The following is a 27,817-nucleotide window of genomic DNA, read 5'->3' as shown; positions in this document are numbered from 1 at the left end:
GGTCTCCCCCCCCCCACCCCCACCCCCACCCCCGAGTGGCAGGGCTCGGCAGGGAGGAGGAAGACTTAAAGGCATAGGTCTTGGCTGTCATCTTTGGGAAATTCCTCCTCCTAGCAGGACCCTTGGGTGATCTGCTGGGAGAACAATAACCTACTTGAGGTCCAGCTGTTGCAGGCCTCCCGGCTGTTGCTTCTTGAAGGAGATCCATGCAGGGTGGGGGAAGGGGCTAAGCACTTTCTGGTGGTTTCCAAGCCAGGTCAGGGACCCTTTGCTGGGACTTTCTGTTCCCGGTTCTGGCCCCAGCTACCCATCTAGACCCAAGATGACCCTAAACATAGTGATGAGGGCTTACGGGGAGGGTGGGCCCTGAGCCCAGTCTCCTTAGGCCTAAAACTCAGAGCCTGAGGCTCAGAGATAAGTGCCATTGGCCCAGGCCCTGTGGCCTCCAACCACTACTTCCAGCTCATCACTCTGTGCTTTACTCCCAATGATCCCCGTTGTACTCCACCTCACTCCGTATCACAAATCTCCAGTCTTCAGGAGGCTTTCAAAACAGGCTGGAGGGAGGGGAGGAATGCCATGAGGGGAGGGGAAGCATGAAGAGGACGGAGGACAGCTTAGTACTGAGCCTTCCCCAGTACTACCTCTGCCCAGCCTGTGCTGAGTTCTGGGGCCTTAGGAGTGAATCAGATCAGGCCCCAGCCCCCGGGAGCTCCCAGTCTGGTGAGTTGGGTGTTGTTCTTTGTAATTTCAAGCACTGATGCTTAGGGCTCTGGGCTGCAGGCCATGCAGGGTTGTAGCAGGCAGTAGGGGCCAGGTTTACTTCCTCTCCACCGCTAGGGTGTGGCTGAGGCCCAGGCTGGCCTCCTACAGGTAGCCAAGGCCCCTAACGCTAAGGGAAGACTGGACCCTGCCCTCAGCAGAGGCCTCTGCTCCACTGCTCCCTCCAAAGACAGAAGACTGAGCTTCTCAGAATAGGAAGGGAGCAAGTGAGCACCTTGGCCAACACTGTACAGGGGGAGAAAGTGAGTCCCAGAAAGGGGCAGAGCAGACTGGACATTGGGTGCCTGGCACCCGACTGTGGGGTCCAAGCAAGCTCTCCATTTGCTTCACAGCTGCCTGACATCTGGCTCAGCAGGCAAGGCCCAGCCTGGGAGGAAATAACTCCTCCCCACATACATACTGCCCGCTCCCCAGTCACTAGCACCCAGGGAACCGCTTGCTTTGTTTGGAGTCAGCGGGGAAGTGCCCAACATAGGTGGAGGCTCCCCAGTGTGGGGTCTGCAGAAGGGTGGATGAAACTGCATGGGCGCTGGCAGAGAGGAAAGGGCTTTGGCATCAGATAAAGCTGGATTCTGGCCCTGACTCTGCTGCTTGCCTGCAGGGTGACCTTGGGCGAGTCACGTGCCCTCCCTGAGCATCTGTTTCCTCACCTGTTAAAAGGGGCGAGCGCATGTCACTGCATTCTCCTGAAGCCAGTGCTGCAGAGCTGACATGTGAACCTAGGGCTGCCGGTGTTTTCTCTTGCCCCACCATCTGCCCTGGATTGGCTCACATTTGAACCCAGAAGAGCTGGAGAAAGCAACAGAAACAACACCCGGAACAGAGAAGGATGAACCACAAAGAGAGGGTCAAACAGCGTATGGGAGAGAGGCTACGGCTAGCGGAGAATCGGTCTGAAAGGCTTCCTGGGGGAGCTGGTGTTTGGAGGAATTGGAAAGTGGCAAATTTCACCAGAATGAAATGTGGGTGGAGGGCGGGGCTTCCAGGTGAAGTAAAGCTGAGCCGAGGTGTAGAGGTGGCACAGTGGCTTTTCTGAATCACAGAATGGGACTGGCTCTAGATCAGGGGTGAGGAACGTCCTGCCCTTTGGGCCCTAGAAGGCCCGCAAAATCATTTGGTCTGGCCCTGCCAAGGCATTAGGGGTGAGTCAATTAAATATTTGACCAAATACATAGCAGGCTAATTTTTAACTTGATCATTTTGTATGGCCCACGACTGATGTTATAATTATCCAAATGGTCCTTGTAGAAAAAAGGTTCCCCACACCTGCCTTAGCTCATGTCCTCCAGCCCTTCCCCACAGACAAGAAAGCTCTACCTGTTGCGTAAGGGCACGTGGTGAGCTGGTGATGGGTCTCTGCTGACAGTCGCATCTGACCACCACTGCTCTCTGCCTCTGGCTGGGACAGCTGGTCCCTCCCCCTCCAGCGAGCTGGGACAGGGTCTCTTTTCAGGCTGCAGGCTCTGTACCTGCCCTGCCTGCATCCCCACATCCCTCTGTGTGCTCTCGGACCAGAAAGAGAGCCTGGGGGTAGCCGGCCATGGTTCAGGTTGGGACTTAGGAAGATAGGCCAGGTGTGCCTTCTGGTGGCAGAGTGGGCAGATGCTGGGGCCAGCTTCCTGCTTTATGGGCATAGGTGGTGGTGGTGCATGTGTGAATTAGGGGGCAGCTAGAGAATATTCCAGAATGGAGCCTAGCAGGGGTCAGAACAACAGTCGAGGTAGGGCAGGGCTGGGGGCTGGTGCAGTAATGGCCAAAGTCTCTAGTTTAGTTTCTTCCCATACCCATAGGATTGCCAACTCTCCCGTCCCAATGTTCACCAAGGCCGACTGGGAAACTGGTTTGTCAGTGGCCCATCTCCAAACCTCATTGTCATCTCTCCTGTGAGGCCCCCAGAGGAAGTATCCATCCCCACCCTTCCTGCCTGCCACAGTCCCCAAGCCATGGCTGTGACATAGCCCAGTCTGCCGGCGGGGCCACTAAGCCTTCATCAGCCCACAAAGTCCTCACGGCCTCACTCCAGGGAGCAAGCCTGGCCTTGCCTGAATGGGTGTAGGCTAACACGGTTAGGAGAGGACAGACAGCTGGAGGGATGCCAGAGGTGATTGCTGCAAGGTCGAGCACCAAGAGCCACCCTGTCCGAAGATCAAAGATTGTTTCTTTCACTTTCCTCCCCAGGCCTAAGAAAAGTTCAGTGCCGGGTTCAGAACCACTGCCCTCTCCACATGGGGCTTCAGTCACTCCCCAGGCTCGGCTTCTCAAGGCTCCAGGCATTTCCCCTCTGGCCTCCTCCCCCCCTGGCAGCCAGTGCTCACAGGTCTCGGCAGTCTCTTCTGTGCTGAACTTTCTGTTGCTCTGTCTGCAGATCTGTAGGTCTGTCCTGTATCTATGTCCTTCTGGTTCTCTCTCTCTCACTATCTCTTCTCCTAACCCCTTCTGCAGCCCTCTCTCTGGGGCTGGTCTCTGCATGCTTCTGGGTCCCTCTCACGCTCCCGCAGACACCTGCTAATCTTTGTCTTCTCCCTCTGTGTCTGTCCCGTCCTGGCCTTTGTCTGACTCTGCATATCTCTGGACTTGCTCTGTCTCTGACTACACTTCTCTCTTTTTTCTGTTGTGTTTGTCTCTCTCTTTGGCTGCTTCAGAGAGCGGAAACAGGGCTTGGTGAAGGAATCGGGGGGCGGGGGTGCCTTTCGATTGCCCTGTTGGTTCTGTGGACAAAAGGGGCCACACGCTGACCTGACAGGCTCAGGGGAGGCCTGCATGGGGGTCTTGCAAACTCGGAGACCTAAAGTCACCACAAAGGATGGTCTGAAATTAAACTTTAACTAAAGCAGTGATGGTGGGCAGTTACGTCCTAGGCCAGTATCTTCCCTGACAAGGTCAACCTTTACCGTAACTGAGCCTATCTGTCTTTTTGCATCTATGGTAACATAGCCTTGAAATGTCTGGGTAACTTGTAACTTCCCTTTTTCTGGACCCCTTGGGGAACAACCTAATGTGCCTGGGCACCAGGATACCACAAATTTCTTCATTGTTATTGTTATCATGTTAATTGTTGACTGTTAACTAGGGGACAGTCAACACCTAAGTATGTGTCTATCATTTTACTTTTTATCCAATCCCAGAGGTTTCCCCACTTTGCTTTCTCCCACCTCTCTCTATCACCAATGGATTTCATGTAACCTACCTATGTACCCTCCTTTGATTGCAATATATAAAAATAGATGCAAAAACTGCCATCCTCTGGAGCACTATCCCAATCTGTTGAGATACTGCTTCCCGGCAATTGTTGACACTTTGGCTCAAATAAACTCACAAAAATTCTTTACAGGTTTGAATGTTTTTATGTTAACAGTCGCTATGTCTCATAAGGCCCCCTACCTCCAGCTGAGTAAACAGCGTCCCTTCCTGCCCCTCCCGCAGTTCACTCATTCATTCCACACACTCTCACATGTGCTGGGCTCTGGGTAAGGAATCCGAGCCCCCAATACACCCCTTTTGGCTCAACAGCTGCACCCTCCACATTGAGAATGTGGCCCCCATATGCCCTCCCGATACCCCTTCCTTACTTTGTCCAGACTTACCTATCCTGGGTCCCATGACTGTGTGGGGTGCAGTCAGTTCCAACCCCTATTTCAACCCCAGGACTGGAGTTTAGCAGGAACGAGGGAGTGAGCTCTTATCAGGGACTCCCAGAGACAAGTCTCAAGCCACAGCGGGCGCGCGCTAAAGTGGGGCCTCCAGGCACCGGCCGATGCTTCTTCGATCACAAGGCAGCTACCTTTTCCAGGTAGGGCTAAGGAAGTCCTGCCCAAACTTGATCCCCCTCTCCACGTGCCTGCCTGCCTTGATCACTTGTTTCTTCTGTCTCTCTCCGCTCCAGCCCCTGGCTTACAAACTCACAATTTCTCTGTCTCTCTCTCTCTGAATTCCTCTGATCTCTGCCTGGGGCAGCCCAGGGCCAGTGGAGTAGGAGGCTGGGTTTGTTTAGATCCAGCCCCACTGATGGGAGGAGGCTGCTGTCAGCCTGCTTCTTCTCAGCCTCTTGCCTCAGCATTTCCCTTGGATATTTTTTCTTCCTGTGTTAGCAGTGGAGAGGTGGGGCCAATGGGAGTGTCCCCAAGCCCTGTGGTCATTCAGTCCTGATTCTTCTCACTGTGCTTCCTGACCCACTAAGCTCTTGTCCCCCTCACTGAACTTCTCTTACTGTTCATGAGCCCCATAGAGAGCCTGTTTCCCCACTGTCCTCCTTCACCGAACCCCTGTCCTCCTCAAGCTCTGGTTTCCTCTCACTGAACTCCTGTCTCCTCTCCGAGTTCCATGGATTTAGAGCAAGGAGGGACTCTGTCCATTGGGAATTGCAATGGCCAGCCCATCTGGTAGGGACTCACAGTAGCAGCTCCATAAAGCATGGCCCCCTCAATGGGGGGGTGGGGGGAAGAGGAAGAGCAGGACAACTATGAAATTTCCAGAGTTTCCTGAACTGAGGCTGAGAATGGAGGACATGGAGCTATGGACCTGAGTCTCATCTCATCCCTGTCAATCGTCGGTCAAGTGGCCTTAGGCAACTCTTTGCACCTCTCTGAGCATGTTCTTTCATCTATAAAGAAGGGATGATATTCCTCACTTGCAGGGCTGCTGTGAAAGTTTAGTGAGCAAGAAAGTTCAGGACTTCCAAGTCTGAAGTCCTGGAGCTCAGAGAAGGGAGCAGCAGAGGTTGCTCAGAACCAGGCAGCATGAGAGAAAGCTAACCCACCTCAGCATTTTCACACATGCAGCCCCCTCCGGCCCTCCTATTGACTTGTAGGCCAGGAATTTATTCCCTCAGGATACAGATGAGGCATTGAGTCTCTGGATCTGCCCAGAGGTCACTGAGCTAATAAGTGAACTTGACTCAGTTCCAGGAATAAAGTCTTTGCATGAAACAGGAATGTGGGTTTGGAGTCTAACTTTCAGGGTGTAATGATTGAGAAATATCATCAGTGTCACTTGGCTCCTAGTGGCTGTATGAGGATGTTAGGAGGAAGTGAGGAGTATCCTATATAATAAAAGGCTAACGTGCAAATCAACCAAACGGCAGAACAACCAGTTGCTATGATGCACACTGACCACCAGGGGGCAGATGCTCAAAGCAGGAGCCAGGCTCAGCGCTAAGGATGTCTGACTGCTGGCTTAGACCTGCTCCCCGGGGGGAGCTGGCCTAAAGCCGTCAGTCAGACATCCCCTGATTTGTGCACTTGCGGGAGGCGGGGTGTCCCTCAACCTGGCCTGCACCCAGACTGTAAGAGGGTGCAGGCCAGGTTAAGGGACACCCCCCCCCAAGTGCACAGATTTTGTGCACCTGGCCTCTAGTTGGAAATAATCGCAGATTGGCCTGGCCCATAGTTGGAACTATGAGTCCTCACTGAGATTAGTAGAGGTGCAACTTTCCTGATTCCAAATGGAAGGTGCATGGTTGAGAGAAGGAAGTTTCCTTTAGACTTCCTGGAAGCCCTGTTGCTTGGCTCTGGGGATGAAGAAATTATGCACATGGATTGGTCTGGATATGTGCTGGGGATGCTGTAGGCAGTTAGACAGACATGAGCAGAGCAAGGATGTTGGGCCAGGTACAGAAAGAAGGTCACTAGGATGGGAAGACCCAGGTGCCTAACAGTGAACAATCAATTGTAGGGGGGACCTCACCCCCTACACCCTAGGGTGACTTTTCCTCCCCCAGTATATCTCTGGTCATGAGGTGTAGACCCCCTGACCTTTTCTCCCTAGAGATAAAAACTACGCCTCAGTTGTATTTCTGCTTTAGGCCCAGACAACCAATAAGACCAGACCAGCTACTCTGTGGCTGCCCTCAGGACCAGCTGCATTGAAAAATGACCTCCTCCCCTGGCGCTGACCGATCAATCAGTGGAGACCACAGCCCCGAAAGGACACACCTGGGAAACTACTGAATATTCTATTAACATTGCGGACGGATCACGAGAATTCTCGCTTCATATTACACAGTGTTTTACAAAGTATCATACTTAAAAAGATATTAGCTTGTAAGAACATGTAATAAATAACTTCAAAATGCAATGGGTATTTACTTTTAAAGCGTGCCTTTAACATTTATGTAAAACGTGTTTTGTACTCGTTCAATAGAAACTTATCTGGCCACTGGGTAAAGCTAGTCATACAACTACTGGTCGGAGATGTGTTAAGATCTTCGGCTGGGACCTCCCCTAAACTCTCCAGCCTTAAACTCTTAGGAAGGAGGACCCAGTGCACTCTCCCTCCAGGGAGCACGCTTGAGCCTTTTCCTTCCCTTTACCCTGCCCTTTCCCCGCCCCCTCCCCAGGCGAGTTACCATCAGCTTCCTCACTCCCAAGCTCCAAGGGCCCTTCTTTTACCTTCAGAACTTGTTTGCTAAGCTCATTTCTTCTAGGAATTACTCTCTCTATCTCTGTGATTTACCCAGTAAATGTTCTCTTACAGTTTGTGTCTGGACTTTGAATTCTTTTCTAGCCCGAACCCAAGTAATGAGGTTGCGGAACCCAGGTTTGGTCTGAGCCCCACACATGGTGCCATTCCCTCCTACAACAGGACTAACTTGCCTGATAAAGTTCACCTCAATGCAAAGCACCCCACGGGGCATGGAAGACGCAGGAACAGTCTTCATTTACCACCTCAGCCTCCCCATGCTGACACAGCCTGGTCCAAGAGTAATCCTGAACTCACTTGTGGACCTGGAGCAAGGGTCAGGTACCCGGGGCCTCTGGGAGTTATGCTGACAAGCCCTCAAATAGCTTTGGGCTAATCCTGCATTGAGGCCCCGCTGGGGGAGGCCCCGCTGGGGGAGGCCCAGGCTGAGGTCTGACCAACATGTTTGCACTCCAGCTTTGCCCCTTGCCAATGTGGTGTTTGCTGAGCCCGGTGCAACTTCACAGAGCCCCACGACATGTGCGGATTGCAACACCACCTGCGAATTCCCCGGTTTGCAAACTTGCTGCCTTTTTTGAGTCCTGTGCTGTTGGCAAAGCCTGGCACAGTTTGCAGCCTCCAGGGCCCCATGACATTCGCACAGTCCCGTGTCCTCGTGCCGAGCCTGCCGCTGTTCATAAAACCTCAGTGTGTTTGCAGAACCCAAGCCCTTCCCCTCTTTGCATCAACCCATGTAGGAAAATATGTTGTTGTTTTTTTGGTGTGTTTTTTGCAAACCAGGCATAATAGGAGACTTCATTTTCTAGAACTCGCTAAGCTTGGGTACAAGGGAAGAATCCTGGGCTCCAGGCTCAAGGCCTCAGTTCTGGTCCCAGCCCTGTCACTGCCTTGCAGTGGCACTTTGAGCAAGTCCTTTCTCCTCTCTAGGTCTCGGTCTCGCCTCTGTTTCATGGAGATTGTGAAGTCAAGATGCTGACCTTCTGAACTGTTATGAGAATCGCTGCGAGGATGCCCAGAAGATGGGGGTGGGGGCAGGAGGAAGAGTGCCCAGAAGCTCCTTCCTGAAAAGGTTCCAAACTGCCCGCTCAGCACCTTTGCTCCCACTTCCCCCTGGCCTGGCAGCCAGGGAGCGGATATCTATAAACGAGCCCTTGTCTGAGCAGACAAGTGAGAGCCTCAGCCAGAGCCTCAGCCTTCCCCACCTTCAGGTGCTGCTTGGGGGTCAGAACCCAAGCTGTGTAGACGTGCCCCCATGCATGGCTCTTTAAATCCGTCCAAGGAAGGCAGTCATAGTTATTTCACTCATGAGGACTCCGACACTCAGAGACGCCATGTGACTTGCCCAGGGCTATATGTCAGGTATACGTTATACGTTCAGCAGAGGTTGGGATCTGAGGCAAGGACAGCAAAGATGTATGCATGACATTCAGGAGGTCAGAGCTGGAAGGAACTTCAAGTTCATTTAATTCAACCCTTCCCTTTTTGAGATTGGGAGACTGAGGGCTGAGGAGAGGCAGGCTCTGCTGTACATGTCGTGACTGTCTGTCCTTAGGTTTCAATTTCTCTCTGTGGTGGATGAGAAGCAGACCACATCCTGCCAAAAGTTCAGGACTTCCCCCTCTTCGCTGGCACACCTCTTGGGTCAGAACCCAGGAAATTTCCCAATCCTGTGAGGAGAAGCTCAGGTTGGCAGGCAGATGGGTGTCTGGCCTGGCTCCGCAGCCCCACCACCTTGGCTCAGCACAGCCAGCCCTGCACATCTTAAACCCCTCCGTGAGTTTCTTCCTCAGGAAGCCCTTTTGCCCAACTGCCTCTACTTCCCACCAGCCTCTCCCTCCAGCCTAGGGAGAATGCATACCATGCTAGAAGCTCTGCACCCCTCCCTGAAAGTGGCAGCCCTATGCCCCAGAAATAGCATGAGCTTTTCTGTCAGATAGTTCAATCCTAACCCTGTAAGAAGATCTGAGACTCAGTTTCCCCATCTGTAAAATGGAGGTGACAGGAAACCTCCTGGCAGAACTGCACTAAATCCCGTCATCTCGCCCTATCTTCTACTTCAGTGGTTCTCAACCTTCCTAATGCCTCGACCCTTTAATACAGTTCCTCATGTTGTGGTGACCCCCAATTTCATTGTTACAAATTGAACATAATTAAAGCATAGTGATTAGTCACAAAAACAATATGTAATTATATGTGTGTTTTCCGATGGTCTTAGGTGACCCCTGTGAAAGGGTCATTCGACACCCAAAGGGTCGCGACCCACAGGTTGAGAACCGCTGTTCTACTTGGTATGTGCATAGCTTCTCTCTCCCAGGAGAGTGTAAACTCCCCCGAGGCCTCGCTGGGTAACCTGAGGCTGGTTACTTGCCCTTTCTGATCCTCAGTGCCCTTGTCTGTGAAATACCTTTCCATGGCTGCCATGAGGCTCAGATGAGCTGATGGATGGAGTAGTCCTTGCTAAGTTCTGGAGAGCTGAGCAAACACACTCTATTGTTCATATGGGGATGGTGGCAATGGCAATGACTTGTAATTCTGGAAGCAGAGGAAAGGGAGAAGTAAATCTGATGTGTGCCAGGTGGGTCTGACCTAACTGACAATCCCATGAAAATAAGTCATAGGAAAAGGTGCCCTGAGCTGAAGGGCAAGTTTGGGTCCAGCAGGCAGGTTGGGTAGCAGCAGGCCATTGTTAGCAGCTATTGTTCTGTGGGTGCCACAGGGTGGCCCGTCTCACAAGGTCCAGACACAGCCTCGGCTCTGCCACCAACACATTGGCCTTGGTCAGGTTCCGCTTCCTGCCTGGTCCTCAGTTTCCTTATTATGAAATGCGTGGGGGAGTAAGAGGAAAGGTCTCTGTGCTCCATCCCTGCCTTTGGGAGGGACTGTGGGAGGTTGGCGTTTGTAAAGTGTCACGTTCGGGACGTGAGGGATTACAGTAATCAGTAATTAAGCTCCTGGGAGAGAGGGCATGGGGACGGGGATGCTGGGAAGGCTGGGAGAGAAGACAGGGAGCAAGCAGATGCCCCTGGCTGCGGGTAGTTTGGAGCAAGAGCCCCAACTTCCTGAAGACTTTGCAACACTGCCCCCTGGGGGCCAGAGAAGAGATTTGTGCTCGGGCTTTTTCTGCAAGATGACAACCAGGGAAAGGGGGCTGGAAGGACTACTGTCTGAAGAGGCTGAAATGGAGAGGCCAGAAGCCGCCCCGGAAGAGCAATCACTGCCTGTTCCTCACTCTCCCTCCCCTCCACACAGTCTGTTCCCCTTCACATGTCTCTCAAACCAGCCCACTTCCTCCCACCACCAGCAGCTCTGGCGGGGCCATGCCCCAGGCTCCTCTCCGCCTCTGCTCTTACCTTCCAGCCCATCTTCTTGGGAGCCAGAAGAAACTTTCCAAGCATTAAATCTAATCATACCCTCCTCCCTGCTTAAAACCCTGTCCCTGCCCCCGACCCCCGCCCTCAGGATAACCCCATCTTTCTAAGCCTGATCTAGAGAGCCCTTGTCCCTCTGTCACTGTCTTCTGCAAGTTCAGTGTCGTCATGTGCAAGTGAAATGAAATAGTGGGTGGTCAAGAACCAGGCTTTGGGACTGGACCCTGAGGGTGCAACTCCTGGCTTCTTATGCTACTTAATTCTCCGTAGGTATTTTTGTTGTGGTAAATGCCCATAACATCAAATTTATCATTTTAAACATTTTAAGTATACAGTTCAGTGGCATTAAGTACATTCACATTGTTGTGCAACCATCACCACCATCCCTCTCCAGAAATTCTCTGTCTCCCCAAACTGAAACTCCATATCCTTGTGCGACTTCATTCTTTATGCCTCTGTTTTCTCACCTGTAGGATGGGGCTAAAAAATGGACATGCTTGGCACAGTGCCTGGTAGGTAGGTGCTCAACAATTAATACTCTAATTTTTTCTATCTCTTTATCTTTAACAGACAAAATAGACTTTATTTTTTTTTAACTTTTTTTATTGAATTTATATAGAATTATATAGGTCTCAATTGGTATACAATTCTATCATGCATTATCTGTATATTGTATTGTATGTTTACCACCCCAAGTCAAGCCTCCTTCCATCACCATTTATCCCCCTATACTGTCTTTTACTTCCCCCCACCCCCTCCACCCCCATTCCCTCTGGTCATCACCATACTGTGGTCTGTGTCTATGCGTTTTTGTTTGTTTTTTGCTTAATCCCTTCACCCTTTTCACCCAGGAAACTGCCCTGGAAAGGAAGTGAAGCAGCCCGCGTGGGTTATCTAACGAAATCCAAAGGCCAGTCCCGCCCATCACTGGGCCGCCAAGACCACCAAGCAGACCCTCGCTGACCTGGCTGTACTTCCTGCGGCCACCACAGCAGCCCCTCTCTGAAGAACGCTGCCGTCCTCGGCCCAGGGTATTGCAGGCAACAGGGATCTTCCAACTGGGCACCAAGGCTTGCCCCTGTGCCACCTCTTTCTAAATATGGAGGAAAGGTTTGTCAGGGGCTGATCCTGAGGAATTCTTCCAGGTCCTTCCTCCTAAAACCTGTGTAACAGGACCCTATGTGCTCAGAACTTGGCTGAGCCTATATTTTCTGTTCAAAGAAATAGATGTGATTACTCCAGACACCATCTCTGCCGTACCAACAATAGGATTGATTGTCTACGTAATTTAAAAAGATGGTACCTCGATTGGGGAATTTACTGATAAACTCAATGAGCAAGAAATGCCCAACTGCTATAGAAGAGGCGAAACAGGCTCCGTCACAAGCATCCAGGATGCAACTGAGCTGGAGAAGTCACAGCAGGCAGTGTTCAAAAGCACCATTACCTTTTTCATATCCAGAGGCCTAACATTGCTATGGCCTGGAAGGGTTACTTACTGGAATCGGCTGCATAGAGTTCACACGGAGGTAAAGAATCGCCTGGATTATCATATCTCCGTGCGGAACACGATGCGTCGAAAGGAACAAGAGCACATGGCACGATGGGTGGAGAAGCACGCGGTGCAGAGCGCCTCGGCCCTGCAGGAAAGGGGGCAGTTGCCAAGAGCACTGCAGTTCTGCAGCTGCTTGCAAAGAAGGCTCAGGCCAGCCAGTTCTGTAAACACATCTATCCCAATGGAGACAGCTAGGAACAGTGACTAAATGGAAACGAGGCCGTGTGACAAAATCTCTCTGTATCGCCGTTCTACTGGAGTTACAGTTTACCCCACCTGAAAATGAAAAGCTGGAGTTTCATCTAGTGAGAGAATTAGAACAATCTAATCTATTGACCAGTGAACAACAACAACAAAAAGAAATCCATAGGCCGATTCGTTTCTGTGACTCGGGGGTTTGGGACAGCTGCTGGGGCAGCCTGACGCATGCTTCGTCCCAGCAAGATGAGTCACTTCCTCTCCTGGTGGGGCTAGGAGCCTGAGACGGGAAGGTAGGAAGCGGAGTGCGTGTAGGCAGTTGCTTCTCAGCCAGGCTGGCCCTCCACCGATGCTCCAGGGAGAAGTGCACGGGCAGGAGAATTCTGCCTGGCGTCTGGCCCAGGCGGGGCTGCTGCAAGACCCCCAACTTGCCTCTGTTCTAACTCTTTCGGGAGCGGCTGGAGCAAGCTAACTTGTTTTCATCAGTGTTGCTATTTGGAACATTGTCAGCTTGCATTTTGCTTAATTCTCTCCTTCTCATGTTCCACCCCAAACACTACTCCCTCCACTCCACACACACTATTCCTAGATTTGTTCACTCCAACTGTTCCTGGCACTCATGTCTAGAATCCTCTCACCATCTGAGTAGTTCTGTCTTTGTTTAAATGCCTGCTCTCCTTTTTTTTTTTTTTTTTTTTTTTTGTCCTCTGAATGGAACATAGATCTGTCTATCTAGGGGAGGGGAGAGCCCAGGCCTAAGATGCCCCACACGGAGCAGGCCTGGTCTCTGGCAAGGGCAGGAGTGGATCTCTCTAGCACACAGGCTTCATGGTGGTGGTGTTACCAGACGGGACTGGGCCTGGAGGGGGTCTGCCTTGGCTGGCCTGTAGTGTGTGGGTTCTTCACTTTGTGCAGGAAAAATTTCACAACACGATTTGATTTTGAGAGTATGTTTAGTGAAGCTGGGGGCAGTGCAACAAAAAGGGCTTAGGATAGAAGCTACAGGAGAGAGCCCAGGTGGGCTGCTTTGACTCTCTAGAGATGTTAGAGGAAAGAAGTGAGCCACACTTGGCTGCGTGGATTCATTGACAAGTAAAAGTTACAGTGCAGGAGTGAGCCAAGACGGGGCTGCTTTTAGCTCACTGGAAAGTCGGAGAAAAAGGGGCCTTGGAGACAGGTTCAGAGGGTAAGCCCAGGATGAGCTGCTGCTGCCCATTGCTCCCCTGGTTGAAAGTCTTGTGGGGATCTTTAGTGTTTAGGAAAAGAAAGTAAAAAATTTGTGCCCAAGAAAAGGCGTGGGTGTGCTCCAGAGAGAGCCTGTGCTGGGTCCTGTGTCTTGAGGCTTTATCTCTCTTCTGAAGGGCATCCTAGGGAAGGTCTCCAGGGAGGGTGATAACGGAATATATATTCGTTTTTCAGGTGTGTCCTTCAATATGTTGATTCATCAAAATGAGTGTAGAGAGGAGTCAGGGTCATTCTCTGGTTAGTTTTATCTTTTATTTTATTGTTTTTCTGGTTAGTTTTATCTTTAAAGAGTGTCACTGAAGAGGAATGGGAGGCGGTGGGCCTGCCCCTGTGTGGTCTGGAATGTGGAAATCATTGCTGTTAAGTGTCCTTGGCTAGGAAAGGCAGCCCTTGTGATTCACTCGCTGACTGTAAATTACTTAAATTGATGGGCTTTATTGGATTTTTTTTTTTGTCTCAATTTCCCTCATTCCACTTTCGAAAGAATTTTCCTAGCTTCTTACTATCCTGCCTCACTGTCAGAATCAGAGCTGGGCCCAGACAGGGAGCCTAGAGGGCCACGGAATCTCCTCTAAGAGTCTTTAAGTTGGGTACTCCTGTCTCTTGAGTTAAAAGCACCAACCATCTTCCAGAAATGACCACAAGAGAATGCACTTCAGCCTAAGCAAAACAATGCAGTCTTTGGAGTCACGCAGGCCTGAGCTGTGCCAACAACTAGCTGTGTAGCGCTGGGCAGTTAGTTCACCTTTCTAAGCCCCAGTTTCCTCAACTATAAAATGGATACAATAATTAGGACCAACATTCATATATGTCAAGCACTGTTCTATTTTACTACTCTATGTATTTTATTGCATTATCTCAGTTAACAATTCCCAGCTACCCTTATAATCCCCAGTTTACAAATCAGGAAGAGCCTGAACCCCAGCTGCTGACTCCTAGATTCCGCTCTAGCTGACACCCTGCTGATGTCCACTCCTGTCCTGGTGCTGTATGTGCAGTTCCCTCTGGTCAGATGCCCTTCCTCCCTTTGTCAGAGAATGAGCACTTACCCTTCAAGGACCACCTCCAAGTCTCCACCAATTCCCCCACCCCCCACCCCCCCCACCCCCCCGGTGTTTCCTGACTCCTCCAGAAAGAAAACAGACAAGGTCAGGATCATATCCTAGATTTCTACATGACCCTGGTCAGCGAGCACTGTGCAGGCTGGCCAGACTCTCAGGGGACTTTTCATCAGCCAGTTCCTCCGCCTCCAGCCAAAAGGCAGCCTTGAGAGTGCCTCCTTCCCACAGGGGGGAAGCAAGACATCCAGGGGGTGGCTATGGTGGTGATGGCAACGGAAATCTTCCCAGCACTTCACAGTTTGCAAAGTACTCTCACCCAGAGTATCGTAACCTTCACTCCAGCCCATATTGCTGGTACTGTCACCCTATTCACAAAGGGAGACAGCAGCCGAGACAAGCGAAGTTACCTGTCGAAGTGAAGTTACCAGTGGTAAATGGAGGAGCTGCGATTTGAACCCCTGTGTTTGGTCCCCAAAGCTGATGCCACTCTGCCTCCTAGTGGCAGGAAGGATGATGCCAGTGATGAGCATGTGGGATGCCCCAACAGTGGTCCCTGATTCTAGACTCCTCTCCACAGAGCTCCGTGGGCCTCTTGCCCATAGCCAGGAAGGCAGTGTGGCCCTCCCTGGACGTTTCTATAACTTCCCTTTCCTCCTTGGCACTTTCCTTTCCAGCCTCTTGCATCTGTGGGAGCCTCACGCTGCTGAGGGTGAGGAGTGATGCTGGTGAGGTGGAGAGAGACAGTCACCGATGACTTTGCAGGGCAGGCAGCTGGTCTCCACTCTGGTGGGACCTTCAGAGTTGTTTTCTGTTCTGAGCTCAGAAATGTTCCTGAAATACACGGGTTTCCTCCTGGAGACATTTCTGGACCTCCCCATTCTCTAAGGAGGGTGAGACCTGAACTGTGAATGTGATGGACCTTCCACGGTCAGTCCCAGGAGAGAGAGACAGGGCTTGTGCAATTTCAGTGGGAAATGCTAATGACACCTGCTTGTGCCCTTCGCTTTTTTTCAACCTGCACCACACTAGCACAGAGCGTGCTCTCAGGAGATACTTACTCAACGAACAAACCCATTTTACAGGAGAGGAAACAGAGTCTTCGGAAGCTAAATGCCAGGCTTGGATCTACACCAGTCTGGCACTAAGATCTGAGTATTTACCATACAGCCTCCCGTTAGGTGGAGAACAAACTCTCCTACAATCTCAGCATCTTCACAAAATCCTCCCACTTCTTCTGTCTTAAGTGAGACTTGTCCCTGACCTGGGCCACTAGATCTGTAAACTTGTCTTTATCTCCCCCCAACCCCCATTTTTTACCTTCTTCTCTCCCACGGGACTCATGAGAAGTCTAGATCCTGGGCTCAGAAGTTCTCTTCTTCTCTGTTAACCATCCCTTCCTCTCCCATTCCTTCCGCTGGTTAATTCCCATCAACAAATGGTGGGAAATCTGCTCAAATATCTTTTATTTAAAAATACAACAAGCCCTAGCCGGTTTGGCTCAGTGGATAGAGCATCGGCCTGCGGACTGAAAGGTCCCAGGTTCGATTCCGGCCAAGGGCATGTACCTTGGTTGCGGGCACATCCCCAGTAGGAGGTGTGCAGGAGGCAACTGATCGATGTTTCTCTCTCATCGATATTTCTAACTCTCTACCCCTCTCCTTTCCTCTCTGTGAAAAATCAATAAAATATATTAAAAAAAAACACAACAAAATCCTCCCTGACCCCTCATTGCCCTACAACCATTTACTTCTCCTCACAGCCAAACATCTTGAAAATGTTACCTACTCTATCTACTCACTCCCTCACCTTCCATACCCACCTTTCCACTGGACCTGCTCACCAGTGACCTCTTCCTTGATGGATCCTCGGGACACTCATCACTTCTCACCCTTCTGGTCACATCAGCAGCTTTTACTGCCACTGGCCACATGTGCCCCTTGGAGCTCCTCCGTGCTACTGCACATACGCTCCTGGCTTTGCTTCACGCCCTCCCACCATTTTTTTCTCAGCATCTCTTGCATACCCTTCTTGTCCTGCCCCAGTCTCATTCATGCTGGTTTCCTTTAAGCATGAGGTTCTGTCCTTCTCACGCTACACTCCCTCTAAGCTCCACTGAGCATAGGCCTCCCAAGTCTTTGTTTGCAACTCAGCTCTCACCTAAGCTCCAGACATAAACACACACATATCTGCCAGGTATCCCCACTTGGCTGTCCCACAGCCTCCTCAAATGCAACATGTCCAGAAACAAACTCAATGTCTTCTTCCCTTCTACACTGCCCATCACCCACCACCATGTTTTCTCAGTCAGTATCGCCGCCGTCTCTCCTGTCATCCAATCCAGAACACGGAGCATCACCTTGGACGCTTCCATATGCAGTTATCAAATTCTGACTATTTTGCCTCAAACATTTCTCTAAGCCTTGATAGTTAAGAGGTATAGGCCTTGGAAAGAGATAAGATTCTAACAGCAACTCGCTGTTGTCCCCGAGGAGGGACCAAAGCAGGCTTAGTTACTTAACCTCTCTGAGTTTCCTCATCTACAAAGCAAGAGTAATAAAAACCACTGCTCAGATAGACTGACATGAAATATGTGACCACCTGACACAGTCATTAGCATAAGCAAGCACTCAGTAAAGGGCAGCGGCTTCAGTTATCGGAATCATGATTACTTCTCCCTGTTCCTCTCCTTGCTATCCAGCTCTCAGCTGGGTTTTCCTATTTCGAGAATCCTCTCCCACTCACATTTTTTTCTCATTTATCTGGTTAGTTGGCTCAGAGCTAGACTGAGAGTTAGCAAATCTGAGACCAGATCCTGCCTTGTCCTGGGCTTGCTGTGACACGGGTAAGTCCTTTCACATCGGAGCCTTGGTTTCCTCATCGGTCACATGGGGATACCAATTGCTGCTCAACAAGTGGGAAAGGCTTCCTAGACCACAGAGTTCTGTGCCCCAGGGAGGATTATTTATCTTGTTGTTCTAATATCAGCAAAGCCCAGTGGTAGCTGCTAATCAGCCACTTGGGAATCCCCAGAAAAACATTACTCAGGGTCCCAGGAGAAGGGATATCAATGGGCAGGGCCACAGCAGGCTAAGGATGGGCAAAGCCTAGGGGTTTAATGGGGCCTGGCTCAGTCACAGTCCAGTCCTCCCCACTGAGGCTGCATTGGCTTGGGGAGAGGAGGGAGCAGCTGGAGTGGCCTGGGTTGCAGGTGAGCTGGGCCACCTTGCAAAGATCTTGGGTATGAAAGCTACTGAGAAAGTGCCTCTGGGAGAGCAGGGTTTAGGGGGGCAGTTAAGGGCCCTCACACCACTATCATAGGAGCTCTAAGAGAAGGGAGATGGGCTGAAATATTTCTGCCCCAATGATAGCGTTCTGGCTGGCTGGTTCTGCTGCTGTCTTGCTAACTGTGATGTTGGCCAGGTCATGGCCGCTCTCTGGGCCTCCCTCACCCTGTCAGCAACAGCAAGGAAGTGGGACCAGGGCTCTCCATAAAGTCAAGTATTGTCTGACTGCAGGAATGCTAGAGAGGAAGGCCTGGGACCTCAGGACAGCCATGCTCCCGTCTCCGCCTGTGGAAACACTGAGAAGCAAGGCGCCCCACTGCGACTCCGGTTTTATAGGGGAGGAGTCAGAGCCAACCTCCAGCCCCAACGAACCCCCAGGCAGGTGAGGGAAACACGCAGAATAATCTGTGCTGCCAGACGGGGTTGCTTCAGTGCCTCTCCCACGGTGGGCCCTCAGGAGCCCTGGGCAGGAGCCAGGAGTCTGGCTTCTAGTGCAGCTCTGCCAACAACTCCCGGTGTGACCTTGAGCAAGTCACTCCCTTCTCCAAGCTCTTTTTATTTGAAAAATAGGGGAACTGGGGATTGGACGACATTGCCTGCATGTTAAGGACCATTCTGGCTCTGACACTGTGATTGCCCAGCAAAACCTGCACCACCAGCTGCGTGGGCCCAGTGAGCAGAGGCAGCAACCTCTCAGGGAAAGGCAGTTTCTGTCCATTTAGATGCTAAAATAAAAGGAAATAAAAATGCCTTCTGACTAGTCCACTATGGGGGAAAGTTCCGTTTAGCTCGGGTTAACCCATTCATTCCTCAATTGATTTACTTAAAAATATTTGCCGAGGGTCCGTTGTGCGCTGGGTTTCCCAGGGCAGCCGGTGTGCAACATTGCTGCTCGGACGCGGGGCCTGGCGGCCATGACCACTGTCCACACAGATGTGCCCAGTCCATCTCTTCTTTACGTCGTTTGTTGAAAAGGGTTTTTTTCTTTTTTTCCATAGAGAACCTCCATTTAGTAATCAGTCCATCTGAAACTGTTTGAAAATGCCCTCAGAAAACCAGAAATGTATAGTTGTCTCTGACATCAGCCTAAGAAATGGAGAGGAGAAAAGAAAACCTTTGGTCCAACTTTTGCCCAGGTGGAAAGCAGAGTTTCTGGGCCCTCCAGGTGGCCTGGCTTGGTGGGCAGAGTCCAAGGCCAGAGCCAGGAGGCCTGGTTTCCGGGACCAACCGGGCACTGACCATCCCCACCCTGAGTCTTCATTTGTGAAGAAAGGTTCAGGGCCTGAACAGTCTGCAGGGCCCTTTCCACTGTTCTATATATTCTGTGGCCTGAGAAGAGTTACGTTAGAAAGGGGAGAAACTGGAGGTGGTTTTGGAAAACCAAGTAGAACTGCTCCAGGGTACGTGGGGGCGGAGAGGCGGGGGTCTGAATGTCAGCACAACCTGGCCCTGATCGCTCCTTCAAGGTAAAGAATGAGTCACACTCCCCCAGCTCAGCTCCCTGGGCTGGAAAGTCTCACTTCGGAGGTCTTGGGCTGCCAGGATGCGCGGGAACTTCTTCACTGCCGAGCGCTTGGTCTTCTCTCCTGACACTGGTTCTGGGACGTTTCAGTTCTCTGTGGTGCCCTCTGGCTGGGGCCACTCCAGGGTGTGGGCACGAAATGGCTAAATAGTAACACCTGCCGAGCTGCCGCAGTCGGGAGGAGAGAAGACATGGAGTGACGCGGGAGGGTCCCTCGAGTCTGTTTTTTCCCACTAGGAGGAGAATCCACCTTCAATTTGGACTCCATTTGGGAAATGTCTCCTTCTGCCAAAGGCGCACACAATGCCACTACCCTCCCAGGGTGACCAATACCCAGGTCTGCTGGGGACTGAGTGATTTCCCAGAACATGGGGCTTCCAGGGCTAAAACCAGGCAGTTGTGGGCAGATCAGGATGGTTAGTCCCTAAATATGACCAGGAGACAGAATACAGACACAGGTCACAGGGCACCAGCTTAGCCGGAGGCAGATAGAGAACTCGGCAGCAGCTTAACCCGTTCTGTGTCAAGCAGACAGCATTCTGGTGAACTCCATGGAGGAGGAGGCCCTCCTATCAGCACCACCACATCATATCCCAGAATGGGAACCCTCAAGTGAATGGGAATATAGAGACAAAGAACACTGATTCAAGAGACACAGCACCCCAGCTCAGAGGAGCGGGATGAGGATGGCCTGGGGCATGGAAGAGGAACTAAATCCAGAGCTGCACAGGCTGGTTCTTGCAGCCATCCCTGAGGAAGGGTCCCACCAGCACCTGAGAGCTCACGAGCTGAAAGTCCTTATCAGAGGCCACTGACAATCACCTAGGCTCAGAGGTATGTAAGTAGGGTCAACGGAACCTTAAAGTACATGGAGTTTTCTTTCACTCCTGGGTTTAGCTTCATCACTCTCAACCAGTCATCCTGGTGTCTTCACAAGGCCTCAAGTTAAAGAGCTCCATTCAGGAACTGCTGTGTAGATATATCTGGACGGACTGGACTTGTGCCAAAGGACAGCAGTCAAGATTCGGGTGCTGAGAGCGGACAAAGTCTGGTAAGTGGTTCATCAACATTGCCACACACAGAGTGTTCCTCCAACTGTGGGAGCAGGAACTAGGCTACCACATCCGAAATCCTTAAAGGAGACACATGAACTAATAAAGAAGCTACTTGATTTTTTACATTCTTCTCAAGAATATTTCTCTCAGATAGAATAAATTTGTCCCCCAAAACCTACAATCTGATTGATGTGATTCATTTATGTTACTTAAAAAAAAAAGAATAAATGGATCCAGGTTTAGAAGGTTGCTTAAAGGTCTTTACTTTGGCTCTTATCCAAATATTGAACGTCCTATGGTTCAAATAGGACCTGGCCTTCCATATCTCCAGTTACATGGAATTCATTAATTTTGAAGCCACTCTTTTGCTTAATGGGATAGTTCTGATTATAAGAAACTTATCCATGTCTGGGCCCCTGGAGCTGCTAATCCTGGCTCTAGTTCTCTGTAAGTGTTGTTCCTGCCCTTGACAGCCCTGCAGGGGTTCACCAGACAGGACCAGCCCTTTCAACCAATGCTCACTAGACACTTCACTATCCTGGGCATCTTAGTTGTGCGATGAAACTCCAGGCACAAAGAAACTGTCAGGATTGAGATCCAAGCTTGGAAAGAAAAAGGATGCATGTTCTAGTTAATGTTTCCTTGATTGATCTGACTTCCAGATGTGCTGATGTTCCAGTAACTAATTTAGATTCTGTGGGATTTTTAAAAATTCTTCTTTTTTAAAAAAATCCTCACCCGAAAACATACTTAGAGAGGAGAAGGGGGTTGGGGTGGGAGAGAGAGGGAAACATCAATGTGAGAAAGAAACATCGATTGGCTGCCTTCTGTACATGCCCTGACCGGGGATTGAACCAGCAACCCAGGTATGTGTCCTGAATGGAACTGACAACATTTCAGTGCACAAGACAATGCTCAACCAACTGATCCACTCCATCTGGGCAGGATTTTTAACATATATGATCATGTCATTTATGAATAACGACTTTTATCTATTCCTTTCTGATACTTATACCTTTTATTTCTTTACTTACCTTTCTGCACTGCCTCAGACGTCCAGCACAATGTTGAATAAAAGTGGTGAAAGAAGATAGGCTGTCTACCTCCTGATCTGAGAGTAAAAGGCATTCAGTTTTATACCATTAAATATGCTAGCTGTGGATTTTTCATATATGCCCTTTATTAAGCTGGGGATGTTCTTTTCTATTTCCCATTTTTTCTGAGAGACTTTAATATGAACTCTACTTTGGAATTCTAATAGGATATCTTGGTGAGTATAAAATTCTAGGCTAGGAGGCTTTTTCTGTTAACACTGTAATGATGTTATGCCATAGTCTTTTGGCTTCCAGGGTTTCTATTGAAAAGACAGCTCTCAGTCCTATTGTTGCTACATTAAAAGAAAAGTTTCTTACTTTCTGTGGCTATTTTTTAGTTTTTCCCTTTAACATAGGTTTTTAGAAGTTTGACTATGATGCAATGTGGTTCCTTTATGGTTTTTTGTTGGTTTATTTTTTTGGCTTAGGATTTGCTGAGCTTCTTAAATCTGTAGGTTGATTTGTTACCAGTTTTGGAGATTTCTCAGACATTATTCTGTACAAATTGTTTCTGCATCATTCTTTTCTCTCCTACTTTGGGGACTTAAAATGCATGTGTGTTAGATCTTTTGAACAGGTGCCACAATCATTTGTGCTCTTTTAAATTTCTAATTATTTTTTCCTCTGTGATTCACTTTGGTTATTTTCTATTCATCTGTCTTCCTTTTATTGATCCTTTCCTTTGTGTACCCGTCCAAAAAGTTAAGTTCACATATTATATATTTCAGTTCTGAAATGTTCATTCATTCTTTTCTATAGATTCCAATTCTCTCTTGAAATTCCTCATTTCTTATATTTTGTCTATCTTTTCCTCTATATGGTGGAGGGGAAGACTATATTCATCACAGTTCATTCAGGGGCCCTGTCTTCTAATTGCCATACCTCAATCATCTGTGTCTTTGCTTCTACTCTTTTATTTCTCCTCATTTGGTCTGATATAATTTTTTTTAACCTTGACTCATATTTTTTTATTGGGTATTGGACATTGAAGATGAAAAAGTTTTAAAGCTCTAAATGATTTATCTTCCTCCAAGAAATGTTGTGTTCTACTAGCAAACTGATTACCAATGGATCATCCATGTTGTGGCTTGATTGTAGTCTATGTGATGCCTCATCTACTCTCATTTGGTTCTTATATTTAAGGTTTAGCCATTATTCCTAGAGCCTGGCATTTCCAGGGTCGCAATGGAAGTCCTGGGGAACTTACCAAGGTCCATCCACTTGGATAGGGCTTGGGTTCCAACCTCTGACTCTCCAACATCATGTGGCTGCTCAAATCTTTCTGCAGCTTTGTAGCCTCCAGCTGCTATAGTCTCCTAGTTTCTCCAGGTCTTTCCCTACACATGCACCTTAGGACTTGGTCAAGGACTTGAAGGGAATTTGCATACAGATTGTGATATTCTTTCTCTCTGTAAGTACCCTGCTCTCTAGGATTTTGCCCCTCATGCGTCAGTCACTTTGATTACCCAAATTCCAACTCCATATCTCCTCAGTCAAGGGAGACTTCCCTTTTCTAACTCAGCTCTATTCTCCAATCCTGCAAATTGGGAAATGCCCTCAGGTAAAAAGCTGGAGTCCTGTGGAACTCACCTCATGAGCCTTCCTTCTTTCAAGGACTGCAATTCTTCAAGACCTGCCCTTGGTTGTTCTCTGAAGCCTTCAAACAATTGTTTTATATCTTGTCCAGCTTTTCTAGTTGTTTTCACCAGGAAGGTTAGTTAAAACAAGCTATTCTGTCATAGCCAAACTTTAAAGTCCTCTTTGAATTTTTGAGGTGACATGTGCTAGTAATAGGAGAATCACAGCACTCGACCTAGAATTTTAGAGCAAACCTGTACTTTTTTCTGTAGACAACTATTCTCCTTTTGAAAAATAGTTCCTGGTGCAGATTGAATGCCTGACCAGGGAACATTTAATGACTAGGGGACCCTAAACTGTCCCTTATGTATTGGATATGAATTTGAACAAACCAAATATAACATTGGATATGTACAGAAATATCCCATCATCAATTGCAAATAATAAATGTTATATTAGGTCAAGCAGATCTCAAAGGCATAAGTAAATTGCATGAGCAGTTGTCTTAGACTCCCATGACACACAATCTTGCTACATTGACACCTTTCCATCAACTCTAACATGCATCCTCATGGAAAATGTCCTATAACCAACTCCCTCAAGAAGAAAAAAAATTCAGGCCTGATTTACAAACAGTTTTTCAAAATATGCTGAGTCCACCCAAAAGTGAACTGCTGCTGCATAAGGCCCCATTCAGAAGGGCCTGAACTATCAACTAGAAGGTAAATCCTGTCAGTGAGCAGAATCTTGGGCAGTGTACCTGGCTTTTTTCCTGGTAGGTTTAGAAGATGCAATGGAAAGAGTAAGGATCTATACAAATTTATGGGCAATGGCTAATGGTTTGGCTGGAACATGAAGGGATTTGGAAAGAACAAGATGAGAGGATTCATAAAGAGAGAATCTGGAGAAGAGTTAAGGTATTAGATCTCAGAAGGGGCACAAATTGTAAAGATACTTGAGTCCCATGTAACTATTTACCAAAGGGTATCCATGGTAGAAAAAGCTTTCCAACATCATCAAGAGTAGGCAAAGTCAGGTAGACAAGATGATTGTCCCATGGAGATCAGTCAGACACATAATGAGAATGAAGGTTACACCATTGGAGTAAAGTGCTGGGCCGTTGAGGGCTGTTAAAGATGTTCTCCTCATTATCAGCAAAGCCTAGGGACATCCTTGCCCTTCTCGTTAGGAGATGCGAGGGAGTCCATCCCTGAGGAATAGTGGGTGCAGTGCCCCATAGGAGCACCATCTTAAGGGAAGTACCCCAGGAGGCTTCCTTGAAAAGAGGGGCTGAGGGTTGAATGGACTATGCCTCAGCCTTCAACAAGGCCTTGCTCATAGACACCACAGGAAACACCAGTATGGATCAGGCTTAATAGGTGAGAAGAGCTAGGGATGGAGTGCCCAGAGGTAGGCAGAGAAAACTGGGGTGGGGAAGCAGGGGCAGGGAGGCCAGAGCCTATAAACCAGGGATCAAGAAGACTTATTGGGTGGACACAAAAGGCAGGCAACTAGGATCCAGGATGGTTGTGCATACATGGGCTGTGAGATCTTAGACCACATATTCTGGGAGGTCTGGGTAAGAGAGGGTGCTCACAGGTGGGATTCAAATCACCTTGGCCAGAGCTTTCCACAGGAAAGCAAGACTGATGAGAGTAGTAACCATTGGAAACACTAGCAAACTTTGCACTCTTACATGTTCCAGGTTCTGGTGTAAGCTTTGTCCAGAACTCTCTCTGTAAAGACTCACAACAACCCCAGGTCACAATGAGGGAAAGGGGCTGAGAGGGGACTGGCTTGCCCAAGGTCACACAGCTGAAGGCAGGAGCTGGGATTGCAGTTCAGTCCTTTCTGACTCACAAATCCACACACTTAAGCACAAAGGTCCACGTGACATAATGAATGTAAAGATCCCACTGGCAGCAGCTGCTCACTAGGGGGCTTTTCCTCTCAGCTCCTTAGTGAACCAATGACAACACCGAGGCTCAGGGCCCCCAAGTCACAGCAGAGAGCGGCAGAACTGGCTCAGGAGCCAGGACTCACCGCTGACAGGCGGGGCTCAGTCTCTTACAGCAGGTCGGCTACAGGACAACCTCTCACCAGCCATGGCCTTGGACAATCGCCTGTCCTTTTCTGATCCCCAGTTCCTCATCTGTTGAAGGGGTCTAACCACACCTCGGCAGGCCTGGATGAGAAGTGATGATGTACATAAAGTACGTAACGTGCACACTCGGGTGATGGGTTGTTGGGTCCTTCTCTGTCCCCACCAGCACCGTAACTGGCTCACAGACTCTCCTGACGCGGAGAACCTGCTGGGGCAAGTTCTGTGCCCTGAGAAACAGCATCTTTTCGGCCCTAAGCACAGGCTGCATCACTCAGGTGCAGTATGTAATTTCAAATAAAACAAGAACGGTGCTTGGAAATATCAAATGTGAAATTCTTTCGGGAAGTATTTTTGGTGCCCCTGCCTTGTGATGGCCCAGCACATGTCTGCTCTCCCTGCTGGATAGCCCAGCCCCACCCTGCAGTGCGTAGCATGTGCCACCTCTCCACCAGGGTCTCAGCACCCCTAGCTCCATCTATAAAGCAGTGGGACAGAGGAGGCGGGAGAGGGGCAGAGCTGGGCTGGATGGCCCCTTAGGACTCCTCTGGCTTTGGCCCTCTTTGTTTCTGCCCCTCAGATCCCCTACTCTGCCTCACCTGGACTCGTCAGCATGAACTGCCTCTCTGAGAACAGAACTGTCCAGGGCAGGGCAGTTTGTAACCCTTCAGGTGTGAGTAAAACCTGGTCATGAACTTGTTGGATGGGGTTTGGTTAACTAAGGGATAACCCTTTTAATTCGGGACAAAACAGCTTCACTCGTTTGCTAGGTCTGGAGGCGGGGGGCCGACTTCTGGATCATTACTTCAAACAAAGATTTGCATGGTCAGGTACCTATTCCCAACTTACTACTTACCATATGCAGACTCAGGTAAAACTCTGAAATAGAGATTTGTCTCATGTTATCCATGGGGGAAAAACAGAAAGGGAAATAGAAAACCCTGGTCCTAATGTTTTCTCCCCTGTAAACTTGAACTTCTGGATTCTCCAGGGGGGAAAATGGCATAGAAGAAAGAGTCCTGTCCTAAGAATCAGAGACCTGAGTTCTGGTGGTGTCTCTGCAACCAATGCAGGTGGCAACTGAGAAAGACCCTGCTCCGTCCCTGGCCTTCAGGGGAAAGTGGTTGGCCTTGAAAATAAAAAATAAAGATTTTTCCAGTTTTTACATTGGTGGTTTTATGCATAAGAGGTGTGAGAAGAGAAAGAAATTAGAGGTGACTCCAGGAAAATCACAGGGACACTGCTCACGGAATCACCAGGATCAAAGAGGCAGCCATACCACTGTCAACATGAACTTGCCGGGGGTGGGTGTGAGGTAGTTGCTTAGTCTGAGGGACAAGTCTAAAGTGGAGGGGGGTGGATCAGCGCTTCCTTTAGCTCAAGTCCCCCAGGTCTGTGGGTTGAAGACACTCCCTTCTGATTCCTCTGGGAAGAGTTCTTGGGCTTTGAGCAGATCTTCAGTTCCTATCAACCATGCCTCCCAAGCCTTCCCAGGCCACATGACAACTTCTGACCAGGGACTTGGGAAGCCTGCTGGTCAGTGGGCACTCAATGGTTAAACAGGAGCACCTGCTGGGCTGCAGCAGCCAGTAGGGAGGTGAATCCAATGGAGCAACACAGACATTGTCTTGGATTCTCTGTTGCTACCCAACTGCGGGAGAACCCATTATGAGTTCAGACTCTAATCAGAAATGACTCTTCCCACCGAGAGCATGTTCATTGTCATTCCCCTCACTGTAACATGACAAAGGCCCCACACCCAGAGACAAGATACAGAGTACTCGGCTTAGATGGAGACAAGCAGAACCATAGCACCAAGCAAACGAGAGAGAAAGGAGCCATTCGCTGCTTAATAACTATGGTGGAAAGACAACATGTTGCTGTAAGCATTGGAGAAATCAGCCCTCCTTAGCAACGCAGTGACAAAGATGTCACCTTTTTTTAAAACTTAAAGTAAATGCCAAAAGATAAAGAAGTGTAGAGGCCTGGTTTAAGAGATCTGATATCCCTAAATGATCAGATGGGATGTGGAAAGAGGACCAGTGGAAGTTCTTCCATAACACTTAACACAATTGCAGTTAAATAATTGTGTAGTTTATTGCTTAATGTTTCTTTCTCTGCTGCTAGAACTTCAGCTCCATGAGGTTGGAGACCTCTGTCCTGTTCAACGTGTCTACTACAAAACCATGTGTTATATGTTCCAGCATATAACACATGGTTTTGTATATCATAGGTGCTTTTTCCATATTTGGTTCAAAAAGAAAACAGGGAATTCTGGGATAGGATGAAGAGAGGGCCCATCATGTTTCTTTTAAAGTCACTGTAAATAAATATGGTTATATTAACTACACAGTGATCATTATTATTATTTTTTAAAATATATTTTATTGATTTTTTTACAGAGAAGAAGGGAGAGGGATGGAGAGTTAGAAACATCGATGAGAGAGAAACATCGATCAGCTGCCTCCTTGCACACTCCCTACTGGGTATGTGCCCGCAACCCAGGTACATGCCCTTGACCGGAATCGAACCTGGGACCCTTGAGTCTGCAGGCCG

At 49.2% G+C, this 27,817-nt stretch overlaps 1 protein-coding gene and 1 pseudogene across 4 annotated transcripts in view; one reads left to right on the top strand and one right to left on the bottom strand.

Moving 5' to 3' along the window:
- The window catches only part of SLCO2B1 (solute carrier organic anion transporter family member 2B1), a 57,843-nt gene extending 53,117 nt beyond the window's left edge, over positions 1 to 4,726 (bottom strand). For all 3 annotated transcript variants that reach the window (XM_081098730.1, XM_081098732.1, XM_081098731.1), the window contains exon 1: positions 4,368 to 4,726. In XM_081098730.1, coding sequence (XP_080954856.1) covers positions 4,368 to 4,383 — 16 coding nt within the window. In that variant the 5' untranslated portion in view covers positions 4,384 to 4,726. The remainder of the gene's footprint in view (positions 1 to 4,367) is intronic.
- Positions 4,727 to 7,412: 2,686 nt separating this feature from the next.
- LOC308525497 (ATP synthase F(0) complex subunit B1, mitochondrial-like) lies at positions 7,413 to 12,318 on the top strand (annotated as a pseudogene). The gene is made up of 2 exons: positions 7,413 to 7,481; positions 11,509 to 12,318. The product of its transcript is annotated as an ATP synthase F(0) complex subunit B1, mitochondrial-like (transcript).
- The last annotated feature ends 15,499 nt before the right edge of the window (positions 12,319 to 27,817 follow it).

Source organism: Myotis nattereri (assembly GCF_964212035.1).
Source record: "Myotis nattereri genome assembly, chromosome: 9".
Classification (NCBI taxonomy): Eukaryota; Metazoa; Chordata; class Mammalia; order Chiroptera; family Vespertilionidae; genus Myotis; species Myotis nattereri.
This window is presented reverse-complemented; position numbering and strand designations above follow the sequence as displayed.